Source organism: Acomys minous (genome assembly GCF_964271855.1).
Source record: "Acomys minous genome assembly, chromosome: 11".
Taxonomy (NCBI): Eukaryota; Metazoa; Chordata; class Mammalia; order Rodentia; family Muridae; genus Acomys; species Acomys minous.
This window is the reverse complement of record NC_140492.1, coordinates 6,296,444-6,320,286: the sequence shown is the minus strand read 5'-3', so window position 1 is coordinate 6,320,286 and position 23,843 is coordinate 6,296,444. Positions and strand designations below refer to the sequence as shown.

The following is a 23,843-nucleotide window of genomic DNA, read 5'->3' as shown; positions in this document are numbered from 1 at the left end:
CTAAGCGCTTGTTTCCCTCGTGTGGTTGGGGGCCACCACACTGACCTTCTCCACTCCAGAGCACAGAGACTATTTCCACCCATGGATTTGAAATCCTATTTTTATAACACTGGACAAAGTACATAGGTTTGATTGGTTTGGTTTCCATGGTTATGTCAGTTCTTGGGACTTATTTAATCTCATTTAATCTATTTGTTCTCTTTATATTCGTCTTGGTTTTATTAAGCAGCTGCTTATGTATTTTATCAGTATTTTGTGTTTCAAAGAAACTACTTTTGAGTTTATTAGTTGGCTCTATGGGTTTTTTTGTTTGTTCTATAATCATTTTCTTTTTTCTTCTTTTTTTCGTTTTCTTCTTTCTTTTTTTGGCATGTGAGGGGTTGATGCTGAGGTGCTGAGGATCCTGGGGCCCTCTGCATAACAAATGTCCTGCTGCTGAGCTTCACACCCAGTATTTGTTTTGGGGGTTCAGGTCTAAGTTTTGTAGCCTAAAGGCTACAAAAGGTCAAAACCCTCCTGCCTGAGCCTCCAAGAGGGTGGAATCCTTGTAATCTGGTGTCATTCTTTTTCTAGTCACTGGCCGCACTTTGTGGGTATCAGCCCCCGTGTTTTTTTTTTTTCTTTTCTTTTTGTTGCTGTTCTTTTGTTTTGTTTTTTCAAGACAGGGTTTCTCTATGTTATCTTGGCCATCCCGGACTTGCTTACCCGGCTGGCCTCCAACTCACAGTGATCCACCTGCCTCTGCCTCCCGAGTGAGTGCTGGGATTAAAGGCGTGTGCCACCACGCCCAGCATCCGTGTTATTTTGATTCTTATTCTTTATGCACTGGAGTCTGGCCCATCTCTCCTGTCCACACAGACATCCCATTCCCATTTCAAAGATGGCACCCATTGGCAGGATCCCTCAGGTACTGGAGCTGCATCCTCCATTAGGTCTCACTGTATCACTAAAGGTGGCTTGAGCTGTGTCCACCCTCCATGTGCTGACTAGAAACACAAGCCACCATTGCTGGCTTATGTGACACTGGGGATCAAACCGAGGGCTTCGTCACGCATGCTGGAAAGCCCCTAATGATTGAACTAAATGCCCCCAGGCCTTCATAGTTTTATAAAAAGGAGATTGGGCACACAGGAAAGCCTTCCCTCAGCGAGCCTGCTCCATCAGGTTAGTGGTGCTCCCCTCCCTTGGCCAGCACCTGTGAGGTGCTCCTCCACGATGAGTTGGTTGTCCTCCTGGCAGACGTCTCCGGCTGCTGTTTAGGGACTGCACAAAGCTCTGAGCTGTAAAAGGACCAGCGCTCCCGGACAAGGCTGGCCTTACTACTGAGTTGCTTTCAAGGCTTCGTATTACAGGAACCTCCTCAGGTTTGGCTCCCTGCCTCACGATGTGGGCTAAAGGCTGCATTGAGACTCCCTGGAGGTTGGGCATATTCTCTCTTAATGCCAAGAGCTGTACTTTGCACACGGCATCTCCTCTTCCAAGATCTGAGCCTTCAGAACAAGCTGGCTGCCTTTTTTGAGGTCTTTTCTGTGCCTCTCGAGACCTAAATGTCATCTTCGGTGCCGGGACCTTGGATTTTGTTTTCAGTCCGGAGCCCCGGAGCCTCCTTGAGTCAGCAGAATCCGAGCGGCATAGAACGCAAAGGGAGCTGTTTACTTGGTGGGGACGATTATTAAAATGCTTGGAATTCCTGCAGCGGCCTTGACACCAGGCTGAACGCAAAGCCCACACCACAACCAGAAATGCAAAGAACCGACTCCTTGTTGCTGTCCGTGAACCATTTATTCAGCCGCCTCTAGTGCCCCACCGGGGCCTGTGTTACATAAGAGTACACTTCCCCTACGGACGCTGCTGCCTTGGGGCAGAGTTGGTGTTGTGTGTGACCCAAACACACCAGTGCAAAGACTAGACATGCCGGGGGGTGGGGGAAGGTGAGGGCGGGGGAGGTATCCAAGCCCCCAGCTCCACAGCAGTCAAACCCATGGGTCATATTTTAAACTGCCCAGAACCTAGGCTCTTCTGTAAGATATTCCTGAACTTGTGAGGATCAAAATTGATTGTCACCTGGCCAGATCTCCAGTCACATGCGAGACAGTCCTCTGGCATTACTTGAGGCGGGCACACACACCTTAACTCTGGGTAGTGCCATTCCAGGGGCTGAAGGACCAGAACGAATCAGTAAAAAAAAAAAAGAAGAAGAAGAAGAAGAAGAAGAAGAAGAAGAAGAAGAAGAGGAGGAGGAGGAGGAGGAGGAGGAGGACGAGGAGGAGGTGAGCAGAGCACCCGCATTTATCTCCTGCTTTGTGGCCATGGATTTGGTGTGGCCAGCCGCCTTACACTGCGGCCACCATGACTGGCCTCCCTTGGGATGGGCTGTGCCCGGTCTGTGAGGCAAACTATGCCCCTCCTCTTTCTGTCAACTCTTTCATTGTAACAAGAGGAAAAGTAACGAATGCAGAGTAGACATTTTCTTCCCTCCCCTCGCTAGCCATCCTCTTCCAGCTTTCCGAAAGGGATCACAGTGGTCTAGCCTGGGCTCCCCTTCAGCTTTCCACTTGTGGAGAGACAGCTTGCTAGTATGGGGAGACGGGAAGGGGGTCAGAGCCGTGTGGGGAGAGTTCACAATTGGAAGGATACACAAATGGAAAGGGGGGTTTCTAGTGGGGGACAGTCCACCAGCAGAGAGAGGTTCACTCACTGGGAAGAACTCGTGGCTGGGAGACAAAGGACATGTCCAGGTAAACATTCAGAGGCCAGTAATGCTGCAGCATCTCCCCGTCTGGCTTGCTACACCCCTACACGCGGCATTTAGTCATGTCTTACGGGCCAGCCAGGGTCTTGGTCTCATCCTGTGGAAATACAGAGCAATTGGGTCTCTTTATCCCCTCCCTCAGGCTCTGCCATGAGACCTCGGTGCATGGAGCAGGATGGATATCTGAACAAAATGGCAGTCTTTGAATGAGGGTGAGGTAATATCGTCTCCCAGCCCCTCTCTGATGCTGTGATACAATCCCCTGCCCGAAGCAACTTAAGGGAGAGAAGGCTTCACTTGGCTCACAGTTCTGGGCTCCAGTCCATCACTGTGGGAAGTCAGGGACTTGGGAACTTGAAGCAACTTCCGCATCACATGCATAGGCAGGAGAACAAAGCGTAAGGCTTAGAATTTCTGCACTGGTCTTGGGTCTCTTTAGCCCCTCAAGAAAGCAATGCGTGAATGAATGCAGTACGAGTGAATGAGTGAATGCTGGCTTAGCACTTAGCTCACTTTCTCCACTTATACCATCCCGAAGGGCCCACCTATAAATACTATTTGTGGGATTTAACCACATGGTAGGAATTGATCTATAAGATTCCTAATGCCTTTCCCAACCCTAATGGTGAGATTGTTATTGCCTTGTTTACACTGGAGGAGACAGTACTTAGCTGTTGATTTTTTATGCTGAGCCCTTTCCCCACCAGACTATGGTGATCATTTGTGTGTGGGGTGGGCAGCTCGGGATGCAATTTTCCAGGGGTGGGTGGACTTCAACCAAGTGCAGTGAGAATCCACATTCCAAAGAGGCTGAGAGCTCTGCAGATTCAGCCTTTTCTCGGGATGCTTCTTGCCATGGACCATACACAGCTCACTGCCAGCTGAGCCAGGCTTGTTTATAATAAACGAGAGCTTGCCAGACACCAGGCAGGGTTTCACTAGCCAGGTCAGATGCAAACCTTTAGAGAGTCATATGTCCTCCCATCCCTGTTCCAGCCACTCAGGGCCACGCAACAAACGATGCCCCGGAGGCTTGGCATGCAATTAAAAGTGAAGAAATTCTTAATCAAATCATGCCACTCCAAGTGAATTGGGCCGGAATGAAGAAATTATGTAGAACTTCCCACAGTGGAAATTCACCAGGCCAAAGTGGACACCAAATACTCCCAGGTTATTTTTGAAATAGATACTGTAGTGTTCTGTAGAGTTCTGAGGTCATTTACAAATGTTTTACAATTTTTCCATTAACTAGGGTTGCTTTAGGAAATAATACACACACACATACACACACACATGTGCACAGATACACACATGCACACACAAGCACACACATATGCTATGTGCATGAGAGGAGGAGGAGGAGCCAACATCAGACCCTGCACCCCACGTGTCTCTTCAGACTGGCTGAGAACTGTGAATCCCCTTTGTCCTCCTTTGAGACAGCTACTCATTAAAAAGAAAAATAACAGTTTGTTTACCTTTCTCTGCTCAAGAATGTCCCGACAGCTTTCCATTCGTTATCAAAATATTCTTTTGCCACTAATTTCTTTTCTTGGTTGAAACAAACCAGGGCTGGCATCAAATCTAGGGTTCAGTCTTCTGTAAACAAGGGAACATTTTCTTCACAGATTTGAAGACTCCTTCCATGAGAATTTCCTGTGCGATTCCTCTGTTTATTAAGTCCACTTGGCACAGGGGGTAACAACGACCCTAAGGGGCAGGGCCAGCCTCAGCTATTTCATCCTTCAAAACTCCAGACTCCGGTTCCTCAGGCTAGCCCCTACAGGGAACCTCGCTGAGTGTGTCTGGTCACGTGACCTAGATCCTGGACATGGCTACGGTGTGACTTTGTGCTGTGACCACTTGACTTTTGGGGGCCTCAGTTTCTCTAAGTATTTTGAGATTCCCTTGGATTTTATGCTCTCAAGGCCTTCTCTCAAAACTCAGTTGTAAAAGCTGAGTTCTCCAGTCTCTGGATGAGAACAGAGAAAGGGTTCTTGAAAAAAAAAAATAGCTTAGGGATTCAGGAATAGGCTATAAGGGGTTTTGGGTGAGGTGTTTTCTTTTCAAGGTGGGACACAAGAAAAGCAGGTGAGGAACCATCTCGACCCTAGCAGGCTTCCTTTCTCGGTACATGCCTGAGAATGCTCCTGGACCCTCAGAGTCTACTCTGCATGTGGAAGACGGAAGGGGTGCGTGAACCTGGGCGTGGCTCTGTCAGTAAAGTGCTTTGCCATGGAGACACTAGGACCTGAGTTCAGTCCCCAGAAGCCACATTTAAAAAATACTTAGGTGTGGCGGCTCACTATTGTAATCCAGTCAGCCTAGCCTGCTTGGAGAGTTCTAGGACAGTGAGAGACACAACATTAAAAAACAAGATGAGTGACTGGAGAGGTGACTCAGCAGGTAAGAGCACTGGCTGCTCCTGCAGAGGACCTGGGGCCAGGTCCCAGCTCACAACCATCGGGATCTCCAAGCCCAGTGGATCCAATGCTCTCTCGGGCCTCTGTGGGTAGCAGGCACATACTCAGTGCGCGTTCGCACATGCAGGTAAAACACGCACAAAATTAAAATACTTATTTCTTTTTATTAGTTAACTTTTCATTGATTCTTTGTGAATTTCACATCCTGTGTCCCAATCCCACTCATTTCCTCATCCTTTCATACCCACCCTCCACCCTTGCAACCTCCTCCCACCAAAAAAATCTCACTGTGGAAGCTGTAGTGGGTGACACTGTGTTCCACAGTTTACTCTTTTATCCTCACATCTTCGCTTACAAATGTTCATTGCAGTGAGTTGCTGTTCTGCCTAAAGGCCTCTGGCTCCTGCTACACCATCAATACTGGATTCCCCTCTGGAACTCCTCTCTGAGATCCTGCTGTTGTCCTGTGTCGTGGAGAGCCTGCAGCTTTGGATCTGTAGGACCAACCCCCTTACAGGCTCCATCAGACCATAGATGGGGTAGATGTTAGGGTGGGCCGGGATCATTTCAGGCGTGGTCTGCACACCAAGGCCTCTTCACCAAAATATATAGTTCTTAAAAAAAAAAAAAAGTGCATGGCTCCTAAGGCATGGCACCCAGGGTTGACCTCTGGCATGCACATTATGTATACTCATGAAAGCTTACACATATGCATATATATGTAGACATGTGCACAGACACACACACACACACAGAGATGCGGGGGTGGGGGAGAGAGAGACAGAGACACAGAAAGACACAGAGACAGAGAGAAAGAGAGAGACAGAAAGAGAGAGAGACAAAGACAGAGAGAGACAGAGAAAGACAGAGACAGAGACACAGCAAGGGTGCAGAATGATTCTCCTTTGGATGACAAGCTCTTCAGTTTCACTGCAGTTCCTTGGATGTGTGGGTAACTGAAGGCCAGTGGTCCCTGGTACATAAAGCTCCCCAGCCTAGAGAAACAGATGAGACAGATGAAAGCTGAGAAAAGAGAAATGCGAGGGTCACATGCTGTAGGGACTCATTTTACAGCAGTTCAGACCAAGCGCAGGCTCCTCGCATGGTCCACATGGCCACTGTGGGACAGGGCACGTGTAGCCTATCTCAAGGGTCCCAGAGCTGGTCTGTGGAGCACTTGTTCCCTACTAAGGACATAGGAAGCAGAAGGAGGGGACCATGTGGCTAAAGTGTCACCTTTCAAGATTCTCAGAAGGATGGTATAGTCTTCTCCTGCTCCTGCGTGGAGCAGGCTACAGCATCCGTAGAGGATGACTTTCTGGAGACCCCTGATGTGGTGTGAGGGCCTGTGGAGGGATGGATGGGGGGAGGTGGCCACAGCACTGAGCCTCACTGCACAAGGGGCTTCTAGAAACAAAGAGACTGAGAGCTCCCGACCAGTGCCCAGTGGAATCAGATATCCCTGCACTGGGTCCCCAGGTGTGGAGTGTTTAGAGAGGTTTAGGAGGCATGGCCTTCCTGGAGGGAAGCTTCCTGGAGGCAGGCTTTGAGAGAGAATAATCTCTCTCTTCTTTCCAGTTTGCACTGAGGATGTGAGCTTCTTGGCTTCTTGCTCCAGCCGCCCCTACCATAATGGATTCTTGCCCCTCTGGAGTCAGAAGCACAGATGAACTCGATGGTTTTATCGCAGCAGGAAGTAATTAACCCAGGATCCCAGAGTCTAATGACACGAGAAGTTGCTGCCCCTAAGTCAGTGGCTTTGAGAAGCAAAGAGGACACCGATGACTCTCAGCCACCTGTCAGTTGTGGTCCTCATTCAGGCCAGGAGACAGGCGCTTGGGTAACGCAAAGGTGGCATCGTACATCCTCCCTAAATCTAAATTCACTTAGACTTTCCTCTATTTTGAGAATATGTCATCACCAGTTTTAGGGTTGAAATGTCCTTTCTTTTATGTAGTCATGGAGACAGGTGGTAGATTGGAAAACTTTATTTTTTTTTAATTTGACAAAAAGCTACCACTTTTTTGCTGGCCCAATCTTGCTAATTTCCCTTTTATTTGTCCACTTTCTTTCAAACCTAGAGGCGTCTGAAGCCTGCAGGTACCAGTGTCCCTCGGAACTCAGAGTGGACCCTGCTCTCACTTCTGGCTGGTAGGCAATGTACAGAGACATGTCTCCTATTTCTGAGTCATGTCCTCCTCATTGCAAAGGATCCTGTTTCCTGCTGTGCTCCATCTCCTGGAAGGCTGATAGACACGGCGATGTCAGACTGTTCAGATGCACTCAACACTGTTCAGTACCATGCATTCTGTGCACTGCCAAAGCCCAGGAGACTGGGACCCCCAAATCAGTACGTCCCCATGTCGGCCCAGGGTCTTTCTGCAACATGGGAGAGAAGCCACCATTGATAGCTTGTGTCTTTGCAGACAAAATGAACCAGCGTTTGCACGATGCTTCTGGTAGTGGCAACAGAGGGGTTATCCAGGAGTGAAGAGCCTGGAAGAGGGCCTGGAACAGAACCTCAAAGAGCCCAACACATTGTAGTCATGGAGGGGAGGAGAGACAGGAGAGGGAAACTGGGAGGAGGAGAGGAGGAGAGACAGGAGAGGGAAGCTGGGAGGAGGAGGGGGGGTTGAGAGTGGGGTCACCAGTGGTTCCATGATCTGGAGAGGCCCGGCCCCAGCCGTTCTGTTTAGAACAGAGGCAATTAGAGACCTTGTTGACACCTGTTCATCATTGTGGTGGAGTGAAAGCAGGGGACACGGATAGGAGTAAACGGGGTACGTGGGGATAGAGCTTTCTAGAAGGGACCTCAAAGGAAAGAGTAGAAGATGGAGGTGGGAGGTTCCTTTCCGTGTCCCCTCCGCTCCCCTCCCATACCTTCCCTTCCTGTCTCATCCCCTTCCTTCTCCTTCCCTCCCCTTTTAATGTCAATTTGCCACAAACTAGGATCAGATGAGCAGGGAGTCCCACCTGAAGCATTGTCCTGACTGACGTAACTGATACAGGAAGACCCACCCAAGGGTGGAACCTTCTGGTAGCATTTGGATAGAAAGGGCACTGAGAAGGATGTCTCATCTTCTGCCCTCTTGCTCTTCCCGCTAGCCGCTGAGGCGATTCACCTCATGCTGCCGCAGGTGTCTGTGGTCAGTACCTGCATTTCTAGGCGTCCATCATGGAGCCAGTGGCTCTCCAGGAAAGCAGCTCACTGGCACCCGACTGGGACCACAGAGGGGGCTGAGCAGCTTTCGGTGGGCTGGCTGGCGATGCCTCCGCAGTGTGAGGCAACTGCTGTGGGAGCACTCCAACTGCTGAGCATCCCCGTCTCAAGGACCAAGCAACTACCAGGCTCCTGTCCCGATCCAGTGGACTCAGCCACTTCTACTCTGTTAATGTAAGCTTCTCTCCCCTCCCTTCATTTCACTTCCCTCTTTCTTTCTCTCCCCTTCTTTTTTCTTCCTTTAAGACTATTTCTGAGTGTAGGATATCTCAGTATGGATGGAAAGAGCTGGAAGAGCAGAGCTAGCGAGGATATACTCCGCAGTATGAGGCTCCCAATAGGTGGGTGGCCTGAGGTTTGATGAGGCTCTGTGAAGGAAATTAGCCTTCTCCAGGAGGGTGGAAGGTGGTGGTGGGAGGAGTAGTTGTCTTTACTCAGTTCAGTGAAATGCAAGGTTGTAGCCATGTTAAGATGGGGTAGGTCTGAAGTGTGGTCTGCGCAGAGGGTTTATACTGACATGGGGGGGGCGGTGATTGGGGCGAGAGCCAGCGGAGAAGCATGATGCGCGGTCACGTGGGCAACTTAAGTGGGTGCAGCTGGTCCTTAGCTGTTCTGACACTTGACCTCCGGCTTAGATGAGCCGGGTGCTGCAGCTGGCGTGGTTAAAGAAGACAGTGCCCAGCACTGGGGAAAGGTTGAACCATCGAGTCTAAGTAGAATACGGTGGAAGGCAAAACAGGTGCCAAGAACCAGTACCGCAGGATTATGGGGCTGAGAGGGGCTAGGCTGGGAGGTGGCAGCTTCGAGGGAGGTCACTTGGGCTTTTAAAAGTAGAGGGGCCCTTGAGCTTGGCCAGGTCCCAGTGTGAACATGGGGCTGCAATGCTGAGTAGAGGAAAAAAGATGGTCACTAAAGCTGGGGTCCAAGGAACCCGTAGGAGGCTGAGACCTGAGCTGGGTTGTTCGCGAGAGTTCAGAAGCAGATGGGGCTTGGCGACAATCATGCATAGTTTTAATTAATTAACTAATTAATTGTGGTGGGTGGGTCCTCAGAACAGGTATTGAGGCTTTCCTGGTCTTTGCTTGTTTTGTTTTTCCTCAGTGCTGGCGATGGCTCAGCAAGTAGAGTGGTTAGTGGGCAAGCATAAGGACCAGCGTTCGGATCCTCAGAGCCTATGTGAAAAGCTGGGTGCTATAGTGTGCAAGTTTGTAACCCCAGCACTGGGACAGTCGCGGAGGATCCTTTGAGCTCACTGGGCAGCTGGCCTAATAAACCGATGAGCTTCTGGCTCAGTGAGGCATCCTACCAATGGCATGATGGTGTAGGGAGAGATTGAAGAAGACATCTGATGCCAATCTCTGGCCTCTCTCCATATGCGCGCGCGCGCGCACACACACACACACACACACACACACACACACACACACACACACACACACGAGAGACTGCGATAGAGCAAGGCTTGAGAGTCACAGACCATGGCTGGAAGGGATGCTCAAAGAAACGGCGGAGGCTGTAGGGTTTGCCAACCAGCGAGCGTGAAGGAGCTGGAGAGGAGTGCATGCGTGCGTGAGTCGGGGAGCTGCAACGGCGATGGTGGCTGTAGACAGAGCCCACTCTCGGGTTTGCACGTGGCTCTTTGGAGAGAAGAATTCTGCCCTAGTCTGAAATACACGCTCAGGGATGAGGGATAGAGGCAGGAATCGTCTGCCTCACTCAGGTCTGAGGGTGCATGGGTACATGACAGGCTAACGGAATGATTGCTGGGGAGAGTGGAAACCTCTGCCTTAGGTCTGGGGGTGGTGCATGAGCACAAAGATGAGCTAGCAAAACGGTTGCTGGGAGAGCAGAGATAACGTAGGGTCAAGTGTGGACAGTCTGACGCGCCCTCTTGGGCTATGTGGCTGTGTGGCTGTGCGCCTGCGCAGCTGATGGGCCTGGGTCTTGGAAAGGCCTCTCCAGCTCTTCCCAGCTGAGAGGCTCCCGGCTGAGACATTTTGCCTGGAGGGCTGGAGTTCTGAGTCGCCATCACAAAGACAGCCGGACAGATCAGAAAGCGATGCCAGCGTCAAGTCTGGAGTTTCTCAGAAGGCCTTGGGGTGCTCAGGGGGCCATTCCAGGCACACGGGCCGTCATGGGAACCTTGCAGGGCAAAGTAAACTGAGACCGGGGCTGTGGGAAAAAGGCAGCTCCCAGGAGAAGCCAGCCTCAAACACAAGTGCCACGGGTCGCTGTTCCCTGAGATAGCGGTTGTTTTTCTAAGCCATGGGAGATAAGAGGTGATGAAATCTTCCTTCCACCGGCTCCCTTTAGTACAAATATTTCCTTCAAAACCAACCCAGTCAGGGCCGGGCCTGGAGGAAGCCAGGTACACAGTCTTGTTAGCCGCCTGTGGGAGCGGTCTTGTCAGGGTCCTGCCATGGGCCCACGGCTGGACTGGGCACCTGGGAGGGTCTGGGCACTCCTCCAGAGATGATGCCTTCCCAAGGATGAGGTGTTTATGCCTGGGACCTTTTACCTTCCCCTGGCCTCTTTAAATGGAAATTCTTTGAGGCTTTCTTCTTCTTGTTGTTGTTGTTTTATTTTGTTTGCTAACTCCTCCCACCCACCTCTACCTTCTGGTCAGAGGAGGGTGGAGGACACGCCCATTTAGGAGGGTGAAGGAGGGAGGAATCTCGATTCTCTCCTTTTCTTCTCATTCAGTCTTTATACTTAGACCCTTATATCACACGCACTCCCAAGTCACCCTCACTTGTTCTTCTCCATCATCTTTTTTTTCCTCTTTCTCTCTTCCCAGCCCATGGGTGGGAGAGCAGTCCTGCCAAGTTCTCTGCCAGTGGGAATCCTTCTGAATTTGCAAAGTTGAGGACTTGTGTCGTCTTCTTCCTAAGTCTAATGCCTGTGGCACCTGCTCGCAGTGAGTCCAGAAGCCTTGTTGGCAGAGAAGCCCAAAAGTCCCCAGACAGGGCCTGGCTATGAAAGCTGGGGCCACTAATGAGGCCTCCAGTGTCACATGAGGCCACTAATACAGGCACACAGGCCTCCAGTGTCTCAAGGTGACCCCAGCCTCATTATATTACTAAACCTCACAGCCCCGCCCCACCATGGAGGCTTCATATGCTGATGAGATAATGCAAGGCATGAAGTTGTATGTAGAACCCTGTGTGACAGATAGGCCAGTCACAGGAAACCATGTAATGTGCAAATAACCAGGGGCTGGCTCTGTAAATGGCCCCCATGTGACATAAAGACCACCATTCTTTGTACACTGGTTGCCAACTGAGCTTTTAACCTTTCTCTCTTGCTCTGGTGAGATGGCTGGGTGGATGAAAGGGCTTGTCACCAAGCCTGGTGATGTGGGTGTGATTCCCAGCCCCTCCCCCCACGTGATAGAAGAACAGAACTGGCTCTAGCAAGCTATCTTCTGACCCTGACACGTACCACAGTGTGTGCATACACGGGCTTCTACACACACACACACACACACACACACACACACACACACATACATACACACATACACACACATACACACACACATACACAACACACATACACATACACACACACATACACACACACATACACATATATACACACACACACACACACACACTAAATGTAAAAACAACTGTAAATTTAAAAAAATTTAAACTGTTTTCTTTGATCTCGGCTACTCTCTCTCTTAGAAAAGAGCTTCAGATAAATTTTTTTATATTTTTGCTCTTGACCATGTGTCTCTGTCCAATTCCTTCTTCCAGGACCCAAGAGCCTGGCCCCCCTTTCGAGATGGACTTCAAACCTCAATATCAGCACATAGCAGTTGGGAGCCAGGCCAGGAGGTAAGACTTATGTTTCTAATCTCTTAAAGTGTCCTTCCCCTCTTTCCAGCGGAGCCTGGATTGTGGGCACGGGGCTGGGAAACCCCTCGCCTTTTATGGAATCCATCATTGTAAGACTCTGGACAGTGGTTAGGAGATCAGCTTAGAAACCGGTCCTCACGGATGCAAACTTTCATATATCAAGGCACTGGACCAGCACACACTGCTAATGCCCTGTCACCTATCTATCTATCTATCTATCTATCCATCCATCTACCCATTTATCTGCCTGTCATTTGTCTGTCCTCCTGGAGCCATTTACTGTTGCTTGTATGTACATGTGTTTAGGCTGATCACTTGAGATTGGTAACCCCTCAGGAGGGACATCCCTGGAGAAACTGACTGTCCCCTCTCAGCAGCTACTGATCACCTGTAGGCCTTTGTCTAAGGGAGAGGGGGCTTGTGAAATTTCTCCCATCTACACTGATATGTCAATTGGAGTTGTCATTATGTAGGTCTTATTTAGGCAGCCATGTTGCTAAGATTTTGTGGAGCAGCTACGCAGTCATTCTAGAAGACACTGTCTAGCAGCAGACATCCAGGTCCTCTGCTCCTACAGCCCTTCCTCCCCCTCTTCCTCAGTGTTCCCCGAGCCTTAGGTGTGTGGGATGCACTGTGGATGTGAGCCTTGGGACTGCGCATGCTCTCCTGTTCTCTGCGTTTTGACCAGCTGTGGATCTTTGTGATAGTCTCTTCAGTGGGAGAAAGAAGTTCCTTCAGTGACGGTTGAGTAGAACATCTTACCGATCCGCTGGTACACCTCCCGCTCCCCCTGAGGGAAGCCCGCTTTATCCCCCTTGTCAATCACAGGAGCCAGGAAGCTTCTCCAAAGACCAATCCAGGCTTATCAGGAATGTCCAGGCTTTAATAAAGGTGTGCATATGTGTGTGTGTGTGTGTGTGTGTGTGTGTGTGTGTGTGTGTGTACACACCCATACTTTATCCAGACTGCTTGCCTCATTCTTGAGAAGAAAAGGCGTCTGGGAGGATGCCAGGAGATGAGCAAATGCTTGATCTGGTCGAAATCTCAGATCAGCTGCCCAGAGTGCAAACCCTCCCAGGTCAGAACCCCACTACTTGGTATTACCTCACCCCAACAGGGCTGCCCAGATGTAGGAAATCTATCAGCTATGATACGATCAAAGAGGTCACTCAGGAAAGCAGGGAGAAACCTCCCTTAATTCTCAGTAGGCTACTTGAGGCCCCCAGAAAAGGCATTACCTCACCCGCCTGCCTCTGCTGCTAATCAGAGACTGGCCATCCTTAAGTCTACACTTAAGGCAAGCTTTGCCTTTCTTGCCTATTTGTGTGTGTGTGTGTGTGTGTGTGTGTGTGTGTGTGTGTGCGCGCGCGCGCGCGCGCGCGCCATGGCAAGTGTGTGGGAGTCAGAGGACACCTTGTTCTTTCCTTCCACCATCTGGATACATCCGAGTTGTCTGACGAGCCATCTCTCCGCCAGCCCAAGCATCTCCTTTGCATGTTTATGCTCATACAAGGGCTTTGCAATCACTCAAAGACAGAGAGCTAAATTCACTGCTTTTGTTCTTACCGAGGTGCCCACTGGGGTTTAATGCAACACTGTCATGTGTTTCATGATAATTGTTTCTGTGTGTCACCCTGTGTTTAAACACAGGAGACAAAACTCAACCTGGCCCTCAATGCCTTCATAACATCTGAGCAACAAACTCCACAGCTACTTGGTTTTCACGGTTTTTTCCAACTCCCGCACTAAAGTGACTATTCTTGGCATGCCTAGTATAAGATTATGTGCACACAAATATGTTTTAGGGTGGGTTTTAAATGTGAAATTAAGCATTTGAGTGTGAGAACTGGTGTTTGTCCATCTGCCTGTGTATTGTCTATCAATCTGTTTGAGTATTGTCTGTCTGTCTGTCTGCTTGTGTGCTCTTTTGAAGACAGGCTTTCTAAGCTTCTTATGTTGACCAATTTGGGACTGATTAAGAGAGGGGGGGGGTCACTTTAAAACCAAGCTGTTGCTTCCTGCTTACAAAGCCCTACAATTGACAGTGCCTTGCCTCCGAGCTTTAACACACTATGTACAAAGGCAAATGGATGACCTCGTGAAAATGAGCCAGTGAGAGCCAAATGCCCCAAGTTAACATTTAAAATTGGCTTTGGGGATTTTTGTTGTTGTTGTTGTCATTTTGTTTGGGGGGGGGAGGGGATTTCAATGATAGAATAAGGTAGAGATAGTCTATAAGGCCCATAAAGTAGAGATAGTCTATAAGGCCCATGAGGGAGAGATAGTCTATAAGGCCCAGGCAAAGTGGTCATCGGCAGAAGAAAAAGCCAAAGGGAGAATCTTGGACCTGGGAACAGCACATTTCCCCAGACAGTTAGCCTGCATGCAGCCGTGGAGGGACTCCAGGCTGGGGAGGACCCTGAGGGGCAACACTTACAGGCTGAGGAGGACCATGAGGGGCAATGCTTGCAGGCTGGGGAGGGTCCTGAGGGGCAACACTTGCCATAGCTGTGTGAAGCCAGAGACTCTGGAGAAGAACTTCACTCACTAGAGGTCTGAGACATGGCTTGGCCAGCTCTGCTGAGAGAGAAATCGCTGTAATCACAGTGTCCCATCCTCTGAAGGAAGGATGGGCTTTCAACTCTGATGTTCACCTTGAACGCACAAACTGCCCCAGGACCACAGGTAAAGCCCCCATTGAAGTGACCGCAGGTAACCACTGCAATGCCTTGAGTGATCCTTGATGTGACAAGTAAAAATGTGACTTTTATTTCCAATGCTTGTTCTCGTCCCGAGTCAGTAACTCGGGGCCCCTTCCTAAACAAATGTGTGTAGTGACCAGTGTTGAGGAGAAGGCTCAAAAGTCCAAGGGGATTTCTCTCTCAGGTGTAGCGCCAGAGTCCTGACTTAGAGAACCCTTTAGCCTCATATGTAACGGATGACAAGGCACAGCATTACAGTAGGCACTGTCACCCAAAGGTTAGGGAACATTCCTTGGCCCAGGGCTCTTCCTCAGCTAGACTCTGCCACACATGGCTATGTAGGGTGCTTAAGATGCTGGGCCAGGGTAGGTCATCCCTAATGAGGACATCAATGTCTTCTGATGTCTTCCAGGCCTTCCCTGCCCAGCCCAAAGAACTTAGGTGTTTACTCTCTAAAATAAGAGCTCTTTGGGCTGGATAGGTGGCTCAGTGGTTAAGAGCACTTGCTGCTCTTGCAGAGGACCCAGACTTGGTTCCCAGCTCCCACATAGTGGTTTGCAACCACCTGTAACTCCTGGTCCAGGGGACCTGACACCCTCTTCTGACTTCTGTGCACACTGCATGCATGTGGTACATATACATACATGCAGGCAAAATTCACACACACACACACACACACACACACACACACACACACACACACACACACAAAGTAAAATAACAAGTCTTCTAAAAACGGAAAATAAAGCTTCTTCCTTCTGAGTCTTTGTAGCTTCAAGGGCATCTTGGTTGAATCCACCTTCACCTACAAACTGTTAAAGAGACTTAAGAGTTCTCTTCAAACAAGAAAGGGGAGTCTCTTAGGGCGAGCCATATCCTGAAAAACGCTTTAGACAGACGGAGTAACTTTGAGCAGTAGAGCCTGGTCTTGTATACGTTCTTCCTTTGTGTTCACTTATAAGCTGTATCTATGTCAATTATAGGGTCCACATACCATGATCTAAAGGAGAAATGCTTTAGGTAGCACTGATTATGAACGCTTTGGTAACTATTGGTTAATATCTGAAGGTATAGATGAATTTAGGTTTGGGGTTCATTGTTAACAAGAAAGGTCATAAATACATACTGAAGTTGCCTTATTGTACATTTTGACCACACCTGATCAGGTTCTCAGCATCTTTATTGTTTAATGTGGCTGCAGAGATCTTTAGCCTCTTAGATATAGTGGGAGATAGAACCCCAGGCCTCTGAAAGAGCACCTCGTGCCCCCCAGCCATCTCTTCAGTCTTCTGTATTTACATGTAATTTTTATGCCAAACACACCAGTCAGTCGGATAGTCAACTCACCTGAATAATCTGATTTTCGACATGATTATATTTGCAAATACAGTACCTCAAATGAACCCTATTGAGAGGTTCTAGAACAGGGGGTCTCAACCTTCCTGATGCTGCGACCCTTTAATACAGTTTCTCATGTTGTGTTGATCTCCCCAACCATAAAATTATTTTGTAGCTACTTCATAATTATAATTTTCTCCTGTTATGAATAGTAATGTAACTATCCAATATGCAGGATATCTCCCATGTGACCCCCACCCCACCCCAAAGGAGTCACTCACCACTCACAGGTTGAGAGAACCCCTTTTCTAGAGGTTGAAGTTTGAGTGTCTTTTTTGAGAGGAACACAATTCAAATTGCAATGACCACAGAAACTCATTTTTCTTTTATTTCTAGATAAAAATAACTGAAGTAGGAATTCTTCCAACTGGTACCCTAGGATCTGCATATCTGTGCAGTGTGTCCTCTTTGGGAACCACTAAGTGATGGTTCTGCGCCTTTGATTATTCATTCCTTGGGGAAGGGCGGTAGACTTTAATCAGGGATGAGAGACTTTTGTGCATTGATGGAAGAATTCACCGTTTGGAGCAGAATAGAAAGAAAATACTTATTTAGTTTGCTACAACGAGAGCAGCAGATACAGTAACAGGAGAGCTGCCTGTACGTGATGCTGGGCTTTGGGGATTCATCGTGTGGATTGTGTGAGCCACTCTGTGTACAGTTTTCCTTGCATATAACTTCTCTATGTAAATGAGAGCAGCCCTGATTGGTCAGTGTTCAGTCCTGAGCAGTTAGAGTGCGGTTTCCCATAATGCAACTGAGCTATGTGAGTGAGGGCATGGCTGAGGTACTGGGTTGGCCAGTTCTATTCTGCTGAGACACAGTTAGAATCTTGGTAGAAAGGACACACGGTATTTATGTTTGGGGTACACTTTCTGGATCAACTCGAGTTAGAGAATGTCTCTGGTCTCTCAGTGGCCCTCTTCCATCCACATTTCTACATTCTGCAGATGAGTTTAGTGCTCACAGCCTCATGAGCTATGACCAGCTTGCTTTTTGTTGTTCTAAATCTAAGAAATAACAGTGAAGGTGTGATTTTAAGGAAGGATGCAATTATACTCGAAAGTGAAGGAAAGGACCATGTTGGTATGGTCCTTTACACGGTTAAACACAAGATTACTCTTTGACTCAGCTAATTAATTATTGGATATGCAGCCAAAATAACTTAAAAATGTATTCAAATAAAAGCATACACATACCTGTTCATGACAGCACTACACTCAAAAGCCACAGGTGAAACAACCCAAATGTCCATAAAGAGATGGATAAGCAAATGTGTACACCCATATTTTATTATTCAATAAAAAGAAGGAGGGCGTGTTGGCACGACTAAACTTTTAAACATATTTCCAAAGTAAAAGAAGCTATGTGTAACCAATCATACATTGTATGATTCTGTCGTTTTAAATATCCAGATGGAATCACTCCAGAGACAGAAAGGCGATGGGTGGTTACTAAGGTGGGGAGACTGCATAAAGGCACAGCGCTTTCTTTTGAGGGTGAATGTTTTGGGTCTTGATGAAGGTGTTTGTATAAAGGCACCAAACTGGGTGTTTTAAGGCTAAGTTTGTATTACATGAATTTTTACCTCAATTGAAAAGATAAAGACAGGCCAGGGATGTGGCTCGGCTGGTAACAGGCGCTTTGCTTACCTGAGGCGCAGGCCTGTGACCTCAGTCTGACTCCCAGAACTCATGTGAACATGGGGAAAGCCAGTTAACTTCACACAGTTGTCCTTCGATCTCCACATGTATGCCATGGCTCAGGTATGGACACACACACACACACACACACACACACACACACACACACACACTCTCTCTCTCTCTCTCTCTCTCTCTCTCTCTCTCTCACACACACACACACACATATACACACACAAAATAATATATTAAAAAATTTTAAAGACATACTTTTAAAAAAATAAAGAAAAGGGAGTCCTGAGGATCAGAAAGGGAGAGTTCCTTAGAGCACTGCGGACTCTGCTGTGGCTGGAATTTAGCTTGGAGTCCATGCCATTCAGGCCCACTCAGCATGGGCAGCATCCAACCAAGCTGACCATGTGTAAACCCTGGCACAGACATGGAACTTAAAAAAAAAATCACATGGTTTGGCATTGTCTGCCATTTGGAGCTCCAGGGCAATGCAAAGTACTAGAAACCACAGTTTACAAGGCCTCTCCATGTCTCCTCAGCCTTGCTCCTAAACCTTCCCAGTCTTGTCACTAAGCCCCCCTGTTTTCTTTGGAATGCAGTTAATTGACTTGGAAGGGCCTTCATCTCCGGTGAAGAATAACAAGGCTACAGAGTAAACAGCTCTCTCTAAAGGGCTGCAAAAAGCAGATTATGTGCAGATTCGGAGGCCCGCTGCTCAGTGCCAAGGTCTGTTGGATCTGAAAGGTCCTGTCAAGTCTCGGGCTCACAGCTCAGCATTTATATGGTAATTTATGTCACTTATTAACTGTGGTGTGTTTGTGGCAATCTAATTATGGCTGCCCTCCTGGCTTGTTTTGGGAACACCGGCAGAGCTGAGCCTGGGGCCTCCTTGTGTTGGGTTTCTGGCGAAGGCTCAGGTTCTCGTCTGCAGATGCTGAGGCACAGATCTTTTACAGGTAGTGTGGGGAGCTGGCCTGAGCAGGACACCATGAAGAGCCAAGAGGCTGCTTGGTGAGGGGTCTAGTTAGTGTCTGACGTTCTGACATTATACAGAGACCTTGGGTGGGTTCTTAGCTTTGTCTTGGCAATCCAGAGGGAGTGTTCTGTTCTTGGGAGCTGCCCTTCCTCACACAGGCTTGAGGAGGGAACGAGCCCACCTTGCAAGTCTCCCCTCGGAGAGCAGAGAGCGGAGAGCATTAGGGCGTAGGAAGTCATGAAAGTCTGAGGAGGAGGAGGAGGGAGCAATGACCTCAGGTTCTGGGATCCCTGGCTCTAGGTCAGATCTTAAAAGGACACTGGACATTGGCATGCCTCCCCGGGAGAACCAAAGACAATACCAGACAAATATTTGACGTAAACACTCCATTGAGCCCCCTTCAAAGATGCACCATCATCTTTACTGGCAGCTGGGAAAGGCTGGTTCTTACACCAGTGTGGTCATAGCATGGTAGGGCCCTTAGCAGTGTTAGAGCAGCTCAGTGCCTTAGGGAGTCGGGACTAGCTCTGGTTGTGGAATACCCTTTCCTCTTCCCCTGGAAAATGATATGTCTGGCCTAGAGTTTTATAAACTGCAACTGTGTGACTCCATACCCTTACCCCCTGGGACTTCCGGATTGCAGCCAGTGGCATCTGTCACACAGAGGAGTTTCTGAGAAGACAAAAGGTGACTTGAAAGTTATAGATTTTATTGACTTTCTTTCTTAAAAAGAGATTTAGGAAGGGAGGGAATAATGTAATCATATTTTTTAAAAGAACTATTTTTTTTAATTATGCGTATTAAGTATATGTTTGAGGAGATGCATACTTGAGAGTGCAGATCCCACAGAGTCCAGAAGAGGGATTCTGTGGCTGTGATGGAACCCTGCAACCATACACAACTGGGGAGGAAGTGATGTATTTAATGTTACACTTGCGCATCACAGCCCACTATCAAAGGGAGTCAGAGCAGGAACCTGGAGGCACGAGCTGGTGCAGAGGCCATGGAAGGGTGTTGCTCAGCCTACTTCCTTACAGAACCCAGGACCAGCAGCCCAGGGATGGCCCCACCCATGAAGGTCTGGCCCCTCCCACATCAATCAGTAATTAAGAAAATGCCTCTGGGCTTGCCCACAGCCTGATCCTGTGGAGACATTTCCTCAGTTGAGGTTCCCTCCTCTCAGATAACTGTTTTAAAAATGTAAAGTTGTCGTAAAAATTAGCAAGCACAGATCCACTGGTGCTGGAGTTACAAGTGATTGTGAGTTGCCTGATGTGGTTGCTGGGAACTAAACTTGGGTCCTCAGCAAGAGCAGGAAGCACTTTTAACCACTGAGTCAGTGGAGGAAAGGGCAAGGTCTGTCTCATACCTTTCAAAAAGAATGAGCCACAAATCCTGACATAAACATCACAGTGTAGAAAAGACTAAGTAGAGATGGACTGGGAAATAAGGATAAAGTCCTGGGGATCCAGGGCGTTACAAGTCCCTTGCTACCAAAATCATATTCCAGGACAGGGGAATTTAGTAAACTTTACACTATTAAAAAGAAAATGTTAAAAAAGAAGAAAAGAAAAGGAAAAGGACAAAGAAAAAAAGAAAAAAAGTTTGTTCTGAGAGCCATCATATGACAAGAATGAAAAACAAAGAATTCCTGAGAGAAAATTATCTGTGAATCCCTTACAGGCAGCACCACTCCCTATGGAGGGGTTCTAACTGTCTAACTAGTGTAAGAGAGGAGAAAGCTAGCTGGAGGGGGTGGGGGTAGAGACAGAGAAAGAGAGAGAGAGAGACAGAGAGAGAGAGAGAGAGAGAGAGAGAGAGACAGACAGACAGACAGACAGACAGACAGAGACAGAGAGAGCAAGGAGTCGAGTAACCAAGGATGCATTTATTCTCTCTTGACCGCGGATGTGGTATGGCTAGCTGTTTGTGTTTCTGCCTTGACGTCCCTCAAATAATGAACTGTAGTGTAGAGCTGCAGGCCAAGCAAACCCCTTTCTCCACCCCTGTGTTGCTTTTTGTCAGCTTATTTATCACAGCCACAGAAATGAAACCAGGACAGGAGGTGATCTGACTTAACCACACTCGCAGCCCACGTGTGGGACGAGGCTCAAGCGGCTGTTGTTTTGATGTCCAGTTGTTCTGCAGATGGTCAAGTCCAGGGAGCCAGAGAGAAGAGGGTAGGGAGAGAAGGGGGCACAAGCATGCTTCCCTGAAGGAGAAGAGACAAAGCTTCAGGTGTGCCGGAGCTGCATGACATGCGGCCTCTGAGAGCCCGGCATCACACTTGCCACCTGGGATGCTGGGAAGCCAGCCGCCCGGGGATGCTCTCCAGCTCACGATGTCCTCAGAGGAGACCAAGGCAGGCTGAGAGCCAGGAGGCCCGAGCTCCTGCAGCCAGTGTTTGGATGTTCCTCTCTGCTTGGCTTTCACTCTGGGACTGGAGATCACAAGAAAGACCCTGTCACATTTCTCCTGTTCTTGCCGTCAGACTCGCAGACAGGAGGCATGGCCAGCGTGGCTGAGAAATCACATTCAGACCCATCCGTTTATTGTGGCCCGTCTTGCTTCACACCATGTGGATTTTATGCGACTCGATGGGTGGACAAGAAGTCACAAGCTAAGAACATTGGCTCTTTTTGCCAGAGCCCCTTTGCCACACAGTTCTGGGGTTGGAGTCGGTTTCTGATTTATAGGGAGAGTGTTCACTGGGGATGCAGAGCTGTGGGCCAGAATAGTGGGGCCTCCTGCATCCTGAGGATGGCCTGAGTGGAGACCGTCCAAGCAGCATCTGTTTTGCAGATTAGGAGAGAGGCACACAAAGGAAGCTATTATGTCCCATGGCTCCCGATGGCCAGGGCAGGCCTGGGGTGTCTGAGCATTAACATGCAGGGCGGAACTGGCCTTCTCTGGAGAGAGCTCTGTCTTCTTGAAAAATACTTGAACAATTGGAATCAGAAGCCCATGACTGCTGAGAGGAAAATGAAGTTTTCGGGTGACTGACTGCCTCACGAGCTTTTAAAGCGTGTGTATGCACAATGGCGTGCTTACCGGCTAGCCCGTGTATGAAGGAAAGATGCTGACATTGGGATGTCTTTCCTCAGCTGATCCTCCCTTTGTTTTTTGAGACAGGGTCTCTCACTGAACCTGAAGCTCCCTGTTTTTTCAGACTACCTGGCATGGTTCAGTCACTACGCGGCAGAGGGGAACTCAGACCACCTTCCCACTCTCTGCGGCAGAGAGCAAACAGTGGAGCCACAGACAGAGCTGGCTCTGCTGATACAACATTTTAAGAAATAGCGCTTTTATTTAGAATAGTTTGAGATTTGTGGGCGGTGAGGTTAGTTCAGAGTGAGTGCCTGTCTTACTTAGCTGTCAGCTTGGCATTAGTTAATAGGAAAACCTCCATTGAAGACTTGTCTAGGTCAGGTTGGGCTGTGGGCATGTCTGTGGGGGGTTGTCTTGATTATTGATGTAGGAGGACCCTGCCCACCATGGGCAGTACCATCCCCAGGTAGGGGAGGCCCTAAGCTATAGAAGAAAGCTGGCTGGCCATGAGCCTGCGGGTCAGTCAGCAAGCAGCATTTCCCATGGTTCCTGCTGCACTTGTGTTGTTCATGAAGTGGGTTCCTTGGCTGTAGGGGATGCTGTGTGGAATATCATCCAGGCCTGCCTTCAACTTCTGCCTGAGTTCTTGCCAAGACTTCCCTTGATGGACTGTGACCTGCAAGTGGCAGCCAGATAAACCCACTCTTCCTCCGGAGTCGACTTCGGTCTGTCAGAGTGTTTGTTCAGAGCAAAGGACAGTAAACCAGAACACCGGAACAGCGCCTGCACACCACACCTGGGCTCCCCTCTTCCTGTCTCACATCAGTGGCACACTTAACACACCGAGCAGGGGGACACGGGCTGCCTTATGCACTTTCTGCAGATGGCCTCAGATCTCTCCTAACACTCATTTCCGTCCCAGGGCCCTGCCCAAGGCAGCATGTCGCATTGAATCCATAGGCTTGGTTAGATCAGCTTCCTGTGTTTTCAGGGCTGTAGGGTTTGGGTGAGGATGTCCACAGCATGGACACCTGTCCTCCTCACCACATCACCTCACAACATCAGCACCAGGACGCGTCATGCTGCTTTTGAGCCTCGTCACTTGTCTGAGGTAGTATTTTTTTAGGTGTCTGCATTGCAAGTTTGTTGTCTCCTTCCTTCCCACGCTGTGCTCCTTGGAAGGCAGTCACTGTGTGCAGCTCATGGTAGGGGGGAGGGAGCCATGCTCCCTTTCCATGACATGTGTGTCATCCTCTGTAAACTGTTTAGAGTAGGGCAGGTGAGATGGCACAGTGGCTAAAGGTACTTGCCGCCGAGTGCACTACTGCTTGGTTGTCATTGCTCCTAGGTCCTCTCAGTGGACAGGGGAGGCCATGTGCGCGGGTGCGTGTGTGTGCGGGTGCGTGTGTGCGCATGAGTGTGTGTGTATGTGTGTATGTGCATGTGTGTGCGCACATGTGTGCGTGTGTGTGTGTGTGTGTGTGTGTGTGTGTGTTGCATATATTTCTACAGATCACTCTGTTTTCCTCTCTGTTGTTATCTGTAAACTTCCATTCTCACAAAGAGGGACCTAGTTCTTATCACACGCCATTCATTTATATGATGTTATGTATATGCCATTATATTAGCTATGTATAGTAATAGTGTAAATTAATAATATATAATTATGCACATATGTAATTGTATGTGTCTGTGTATGGGGTATGTGAGCATGAGTGCAGGTGCCCACAGAGGCCAGAGGCATCAGATTCTCCTGGAACTGGAGGGACCCAGGGTAGTGAGCCCCGTGACGTGAATGCTGGGTCC

At 48.8% G+C, this 23,843-nt stretch overlaps 1 protein-coding gene across 1 annotated transcript in view; it reads left to right on the top strand.

The window, feature by feature from the left end:
• Positions 1–23,843, top strand: part of KCNE2 (potassium voltage-gated channel subfamily E regulatory subunit 2) — a 170,992-nt gene that overhangs the window by 58,586 nt on the left and 88,563 nt on the right. The window contains exon 3 of the mRNA XM_084801843.1: positions 12,157–12,237. Within this exon, the coding sequence (XP_084657969.1) occupies positions 12,157–12,237 (81 nt within the window). The remainder of the gene's footprint in view (positions 1–12,156; positions 12,238–23,843) is intronic.